The sequence below is a fragment of the Chiloscyllium plagiosum genome, chromosome 17 (genome assembly GCF_004010195.1).
Source record: "Chiloscyllium plagiosum isolate BGI_BamShark_2017 chromosome 17, ASM401019v2, whole genome shotgun sequence".
NCBI classification, from domain to species: domain Eukaryota; kingdom Metazoa; phylum Chordata; class Chondrichthyes; order Orectolobiformes; family Hemiscylliidae; genus Chiloscyllium; species Chiloscyllium plagiosum.
Genome location: NC_057726.1, coordinates 53,254,548 through 53,262,727, shown reverse-complemented (window position 1 = coordinate 53,262,727; position 8,180 = coordinate 53,254,548). Strand labels below are relative to the sequence as shown.

Here is an 8,180-nt window from a genome sequence, read left to right as displayed (position 1 = left end):
AGAGAAGGAGGCCATCTGGTGTGTTCTCTGGTGGAATTGGTCCTCCTGGGAGCAGATACGGCGGAGGCGGAGGAATTGGGAATACGGGATGGCATTTTTGCAAGAGGTAGGGTGGGAAGAGGTGTAATCCAGGTAGCTGTGGGAGTCGGTTGGTTTGTAGAAAATGTCAGTGTCAAGTCGGTCGTAACTGATGGAGATGGAGAGGTCCAGGAGGGGGAGGGAGGTGTCAGAGATGGTCCAGGTAAATTTAAGGTCAGGGTGGAATGTGTTGGTGAAGTTGATGAATTTTTTACCATCCAGGACAAAGCAACCCATTTGATGGCACCACATCCACAAACATTCAGTCCTTGCTCTACCGACACTCAGTAGCAGCAGAGGTACCATCTTAAGATGTACTGCGGAAACTCACCGAGGCTCCTTCAACAACATTTTCCAAGTCCACAACTTCTGCCATCTAGAAGAACAAAGGGAGCAGATGTATGGAAATACAACCATCAGCTTTGAAATATATCACCATTCCTTCAGTGTCACTGGGTCGAAACCCTGTAATTCCATCCCTGATGGCAAAGTGGTTATACTTGCAGCAAATGGACTTCAGCAGTTCAAGGAGAGAGCTCACCATCACCATCAACAATAAATATTGACCCAGCTAATGACATTGTCATGCCATGAATGAATTATTAAAAGCTAGGTGGATAAGTGAAGTTGTGGTGCACATTTGTCCTGATGTAAGTAAATGGCGGAACAGGTTCAAAGCTTCTGAATTTTCTAGTACCATTCTCTGACCTCTGATTTGGGCAGCTTGGGCAATGAGAGCTTTAATTCACCTCCAAGTCCCATTAGCTATTTAATTGGAATTAAATGGGAATCTTTCAGGCTAGCTGCTACCTTAATAGCCTCTGCTATGAGGTTTGATTTTGAATAATGTGGAGTTTGGTTGTTATACCCATGGCCGTTGACTTGCCTGCCAAAACTCTCAATACAGACTTACACAGGAGGAACAGCCAACTGGCCAAGGAACCACAAGGCTGCTCCCATCAGTTAACAGCTTTCAGAAAGAGAGGGAGAAAAATATAGGCAGGAAATCCCAAATAATTTAGTGCCTGTTGTGTCCAGTAACTTGAATTTGACAATCCATTGCAACTCCCTTTAATCCTTATAGCAGCATAATTGTTCAACATTAGAATAGTGTGATTATACAATTTAGCAATTTCTTGTGTGTATAATTAACAAGACATTCAGTGCCCTCTTGTTAAATAATTGACTTAATCTGAGTGAGAGGATAAGAATATGGAGGAGTAGTGGAGCAATTCATTTCACCATCACATTTGAAGCATGGGACTGTTGGGAATCAATCTGACCTGGACTCCTATGTGAGGCCTCAACATATTTTCAATAGAAGGGTTACAAAGCAAGCAATGGTAGCGTGGGGAAAATAAGGACTGAGCAAATCTGGGATTGGAGGAGCTCTGAGCATGAGAGAAGAGAGAACCTGGGGTTGGAGGTGCTCAGAGTGTGGGAGGGAGGGAACCTGGGATTGGAGGCACTCCAAATGTGGGAGGGAGGGAACCTGGGGTTGGAGAAGCAGTGAGCTCCAACAATGGGAGGGGCAGGAACATTTAGATTGAGCAGTATGCAGCAGGTAGGTTGGGAAGCAGGGAACTAGGCAAGATCCCATAGTCAAGAGAGAAACTGAGCCACAACTGGTGTGAGCTTTCTGGATTCATTGGTGAAGTCAGTGAAGGGTAGGTGGCGAGAAACCTGGAAGATTTGCAGTAGGTAGCTGGCCTGTTAGGAGAGAGGAAATACGAGCAAACCTAATGGGACCCAGAGACTGTCCAGATTCAAGCCCTGATTTTGAATAAAACTCTGGAAGTGCTTCCATTCAGCTGTAGTCAATAACCCAGGACTCAAAGCTGGAGCTGAAGTACCCAGTGGGTTGTGATCATTCTGGGTCAAGGTCCTCTGAGCTGGAGAAAGACATCAGCCTATAATGATCAATGGTTTTGATAAGCAGCATCTCAGTTTCTCACCTGAATATTTATAATAAAGTTTAGGCTCTTGACTGTCAATAAACACTTATCTTACACACCAGCCTGGAAGCCACAGATCAATTTAAGGTATCTAGATTAATGGGGAATGGACAAAAGCTCAGATTATTTGAGTTTCATTTGACTGTATGATAAAATCAATGCATTTTTAAGGTTTGTAGGAACTAATCTCAGGATTTCAAGCTGGGTGCATCCTGCCTATGCCTTTTGCATTTTATCCACTCTCCTGAAAGCAGAATTTTTTTTGTCAGAGAAGGGAAATTAATAGTCCAGGTGTGGGATAAGAAACTAGCAGTAGGATAGGCAGCTCTGAGAAAGATTAGATTGAGATTAGGTGAGGACAGGGAGAACAAGGTCTATGAGTAGTGATATATAATGGGGCATGTGAAAGTAGGGGAAAGATGAGATGCATAGGATAATATAGAATAGAATGTGAGGGAGGTGATATAAAGAGACCAAAGAACAGTGTCTTGGATATGTGTGTGTGTATATGCAGTTACGAGCAGCCAGAAAATTGGATTGCATGATGCATTGAACTAGCCAAGCTCTCCATAACTTCTTGAAACTTCAATTTTTTTATGTTGCCCGTGAAGAAGAAAGCAATGCTAAGTTTGCAGCTTGCCAAGTGTAAAGAAAATTTAGAAGGAATTTTGGGAGGGAGATGATGTCAAAGTAGAGTTGGTGAGTGAACTGTACATTGTAAATGGGGCATACAACAGTCACTGTATCTGTGGCAGAGGAGATGAATATTGAGTCCAGTGCCAGTGGTGCCAATCAAATTGACTAATGAGGCATATGTTTGTGTAAGTGTTGCTGATGTTCTCCAATCCATTGGCTTTCTCTTTAGTCAATTTCTAACATTTGTTACTTGTAAAGATTTGGTTCTGGGCCTGAACTCCATGTACTTTTGTTGAAAGGCAATAGCACCTCACTTGTGCATAAACTGGTCATGGGTACTATAGCATGATGGCAGAAAGTCTGGAAGATCCAGATTCTGGTAAATCCAGATCATTGCAAATGGTTATTAATCAGTCATTTTATGATTTATGGATGAGGAAGATTGCAGTCTTATTGATCTACACTGCCAAACGACAATATCTTCTTTTCCTGTCTGAAAGAAAATGTTATTATTTTGTTGTTTGTCTTATTATTTAATCATTCTTGTGTCTAATTTCCAGCTCCATCACGTAATTTTGAGTACTGGGAACAACAAGTCCACCATCTCATAAAGAATATTTCTTCAGAACTGCTTCAGGACTATGGGGAAGAGTATATGCTAGAGACAAAAGACCTATTCCTGAAATACATTACAACCGCCAAGGAGGACTTTAGCCCTGTCATTGAAAGCATCACTGATGCTATACTCTCAAGAAATCCAAAACCAAGATATTATGCAGGAAAAGCAGTTATTGTTTTGTATATCTTTCTATGTATTTTACCAACATCACTGAGTGATTTAATTTTCAACAGGTTTTTCTTAATTAAAAAAGTCTTACCAAAGGGTTTGCAAAAATAGTGCAGTGGTGGTAGGATAGGGTGGGGTTGGGGGCTGGTGGTGAGGAGAATACATATTGTAAAAAATGATACATTTTTCTGATAATCCTCAATGTATTAGTTGTTCACTTAGTAACACCGTGAATATAATTCACTCTACTGGGAAAACTGAGATAAGAAGGAAGGAAAGATGGGAGATAAATTTCACTGCACTGTCAGCATGCTAAATTCACGAAAGTGCATTGACCATCTATAATAGAACACCCATGTTGTTAATTTTCACCCCCTTGATTCCAATCATTGAAGGTATATAGTACTCCCAAGTTTTTAACACTCGGGCATTTTGTATATAAAATAACAATTGTACAAACTATAGCTTTTTTTAAAAATCATTTGTAAATGATTATTGGAAAATGTTCAACAGCATCCCAAGTTTCAAATATTACTTATCTGTTTTTGAATATGATTGTCTGTTTTAATGTAACTTATAATTATGGGTTAAATGTTCTGAAATCCCAGAAGTTGTGGTTTTATAAAATGTTAGATTCTGGCACATAAAGGGAGCATTTTTGCAGGACAAAGATTGTAAAATTATACTCCTAACAATGGAATCCAGTGTAAGTTTTATAAATAATTGTTCTTTGAACAATTTTGAAGATGCAATCTAACTTGTTGGGGAAATCTGGACTGTTTCAATCTTCATCAACCTTTTGAAGAAATTGTGCTTATAGATGCAACAAACCTATGATTTTAAAAAAAGGACTTTTGAACCTATCAATCCACATGCCTATTTTTACCAAATAGTGTGCTTAATTCATTTTATAAATGCTATATTCACTCCAAAATAATATCCAAAGATAGAGATTGATAATATAGTTCAGGACTGGAAATTTCTTCCAAATAGAAGGAATCCTCTATATCTTTTGTAGAAGATTTTGGTAAGAGAATATTCCTTTCAAAGTGATCCTTGTTCTATATGTTATCCATTTTCTTCAAAAAAGGAACTATTTGCATCCTTCATTTGTTTAAGCATTTTAGAAAAAAAAATTTTGTTTAATGCATATTAAAATTCAACATATATTGTTCAAACAAAGCCTTGATCTATGTTATACTGCTGCTTGATATCACTTGTCAATAAACCTCTTTCAGTTGAAGCTAGTGAAAGTCAAAACTTTCTGCTAGCTTTCAGGAACTACTGGTATAATATTCAATCATGGAATGTCCAAAACAAAACAATGGCATTAAGAAGCTATGAATGGGGTCTTTATGTATACTGCATATACATTTGATTCTGTGTGTGTGCTTGTGTATATTATTAATCTGTTGTTTATGCTTTGAACATCAATGTTAATGTATTCATCTTTGAAGTATGATTTAAGTCCATGTGTCACTGTAGCCATCAACACTGCAAGTATTTATACAAGTCAAATAATTTGTGATGCAGAGCCTACATTCTTATGATATCCTTTAAGTTAATATTTCCTTACATCTGTTGTAACTACTGGAGCAAAACCTGCAGAATAATGGAAAGCTTTGATTTTTATTCTTTTAAAGATGTAATTTGTGCAAAGCGTGTGCTGTGATAAATTCAGGGAAAAAGCAGACTGACCTAACTCTCATCATTAATCATGAATATTACTTTCATGCCTGTAAGTTTTAATTTAGGAATAGAAATGTAGCCCAAGTTAAAAATTAGCTTTTATATTTGGAAATGTTATGTTTGATGATTAATAGATTTAATTTAGAATCCGAAATGCCAAAGGGTCTTTGAAAGATATGAAAATACAGAATGTAAGGATGTGATATAACTTGAACCATGTTGAGAATGGTTTTTATTGTAATAGACAGACGACTTGTATTTATTCAAGGACCGTGCAGCTTGTTTTACATCACAAGATGAAACAAGTTATCCCATTTTCATTTTTGCAAAAGAATAGCTTGTGGTCAAATGTAGGTCTATGTAGTATTTTCTTTCCAGTTTTTTTTCCTGTATTACTTAAATAAATATCAGATCACATCTTGTTCTTGTATTGGCATGATTATGGCTCTTGGGAGAACATCGTAGCGCACTTATTTGAACCATCACAATGGAAGTACTGCCTCAGCAAAATCCTCAATGTCTTTCTCCATCAAAGCAACATAGTATGTAACTGACTACAAGCCTCTGTTAACTCTTTGAGCACTAGCTGCCATTTAGATTTGTAGGATATATAATTTCTATCCTGTAATATTTGGATTAGTGACTAATGATAAATTTCCAGTGCAGATTATAAAAAATGAAGTTAAATCCACAGAACTATTCTTGGTTGGTGCTCTGTCTGAATGCTTGGAACAAGTTCTTAGATGATAATTCTAGTTAAATGGCCTGGCTTAACACAAGAGCAAGGCATAGGTTTACACTGGTCTGTTTCTGCACCATATATCCATTCACCCCAACCAGTCCTTCCATCACGAATCTACCATCAGACCCACAATCTCGTTTTACCCTCAAATGTTTCTTTAGTTACCCTTTAAATGGATCAATATCATTGGTTTTCAGCAAGTTCCATTTTTTTCCTTTTTGAATGATGTAAGTTTCTTCTCGTCACCAAGAAATCCAGGAGGGGGAAATATATCATGGTCTTGAGTTATGCTCTTTCCAAATGTGAAGGAATAGTCTCTCTGTATCTACTGTATCAAAGCCTTTCAAACCACATTACTCATGAGGACAAGTGACCATGAAGGAGCTACAAGTATAATAGGCTGAATCTAATGTTTTTTGCCTAAGTGCAAGTACCAGTTTTTTGGAAGGATTTCTACCGTAAGGCCTCGTCATTTTTCTCACCACCTCATAGAATTCCTGAATGGCAAGCCATTGAATCCACACCAGCCCTCCACAGAGCATCCCACCCTATCCTGCAACCCCTGAATTTACCATGGATAAGACACCTAGTCTGCACATCCCTGGATGCTATGTGGAATTTAGTGTGGCCAATTCACCTAACCTGCACATCTTTGGACTGTGGGAGGAAACCCACACGGACACAGGGAGAATGTGCAAACTCAACACAGACAGTGACCTGAGGGTAGAATCAAACCTGCGTCCTTGGTGCTGTGAGACAGCAGTGCTAACTACTGAGCCATTGTACCGCCCCTTACCAAACCCTCCTTGTTAGTTACCTACCTTGCCCTAAGGTGTCCTTCTCATCTGATTCTGGCTCCATCATACTGTGCAGTGTTCCCAGAATAACTTGCCACTCAGCTGATATCCCAAAATTCACAAGCATCTCTTGCTCCTGCACCATCTTTAAAAGCCTTTAGTCACCCAGACAAGCACTGTCAGTCCAGAGCTGCCCTGCAAGGGTTTGGGGAAGAAGGTCAATGACCTTCATCATTCTGCCAATGGACATGCCACCATTTTCTGTTCAAATCTCACATGTCCTGGGGTTGAAGTACTCCAAGGTGGAAGATGAGGCGTTCTTCGCCCTGCAAGGGTTTGGGGAAGAAGGTCAATGACCTTCATCATTCTGCCAATGGACATGCCACCATTTTCTGTTCAAATCTCACTGTTCAAATCTCACACACTTTATCTGTGCTATCACATTGAGGTCCTACCATGACTCGTTCTATCACTCTCACTAATACCTGCATCATCTTCCCTCATTCACTGTCACAAATCCCAAAGCCTGACACCACTAACAATATACCCTCAGTGCTACTTACTCACTCAACCAGGACACTACCCACCTTCACCAAAAATATCATCTGTGTCACTGACTTTCATCTCCAGAAGGAAAGTAGGTCACAGTAGAGAAGAAAGACTGAAGATGGGTGTGTGCTGCTTGACAATTGGCTCCTTACCCATAATGGTAAAACAATGACTGCAGATGCTGGAAACCAGATTCTGGAATGGTGGTGCTGGAAGAGCACAGCAGTACCAGGTAGTCACGGAGGGGACGGTCTTTGCGGAAGGCGGAGAGGATTGGGGAGGGAAATATATCCCTGGTGGTGGGGTCTGTTTGGATGTGGCGGAAATGTCGGCGGATGATTTGGTTTATGCGAAGGTTGGTGGGGTGGAAGGTGAGCACCAGGGGCGTTCTGTCCTTGTTGTGGTTGGAGGGGTTGGGTCTGAGGGCGGAGGTGCGGGATGTGGATGAGATGCGTTGGAGGGCATCTTTAACCACGTGGGAAGGGAAATTGCGGTCTCTAAAGAAGGAGGCCATCTGGTGTGTTCTATGGTGGAACTGGTTCTCCTGGGAGCAGATACGGCGGAGGCGGAGGAATTGGGGATATGGGATGGCATTTTTGCAAGAGATAGGGTGGGAAGAGGTGTCATCCAGGTAGCTGTGGGAGTCGGTGGGTTTGTAAAAAATGTCAGTGTCAAGTCGGTCGTCATTAATGGAGATGGAGAGGTCCAGGAAGGGGAGGGAGGTGTCAGAGATGGTCCAGGTAAATTTAAGGTCAGGGTGGAATGTGTTGGTGAAGTTGATGAATTGCTCAACCTCCTCGCGGGAGCACGAGGTGGCGCCAATGCAGTCATCAATGTAGCGGAGGAAGAGGTGGGGAGTGGTCTTGAAAATCCTTAGTGGCCACATGACAGATGGTTACCAAGTCCCTGAACTGGTATCTGAGGCTGTTCTTTATCTACTGAGCCAG

The 8,180-nt window shown here is 40.5% G+C and overlaps 1 protein-coding gene across 1 annotated transcript in view; it reads left to right on the top strand.

Annotated features, from left to right (window-relative positions):
* LOC122558479 (corticosteroid 11-beta-dehydrogenase isozyme 2-like) overlaps positions 1-5,562 on the top strand; it is a 60,200-nt gene extending 54,638 nt beyond the window's left edge. Inside the window, exon 4 of the mRNA XM_043707107.1 lies at positions 3,230-5,562. Within this exon, the coding sequence (XP_043563042.1) occupies positions 3,230-3,567 (338 nt within the window). The 3' untranslated portion in view covers positions 3,568-5,562. The remainder of the gene's footprint in view (positions 1-3,229) is intronic.
* Positions 5,563-8,180: the final 2,618 nt, after the last annotated feature.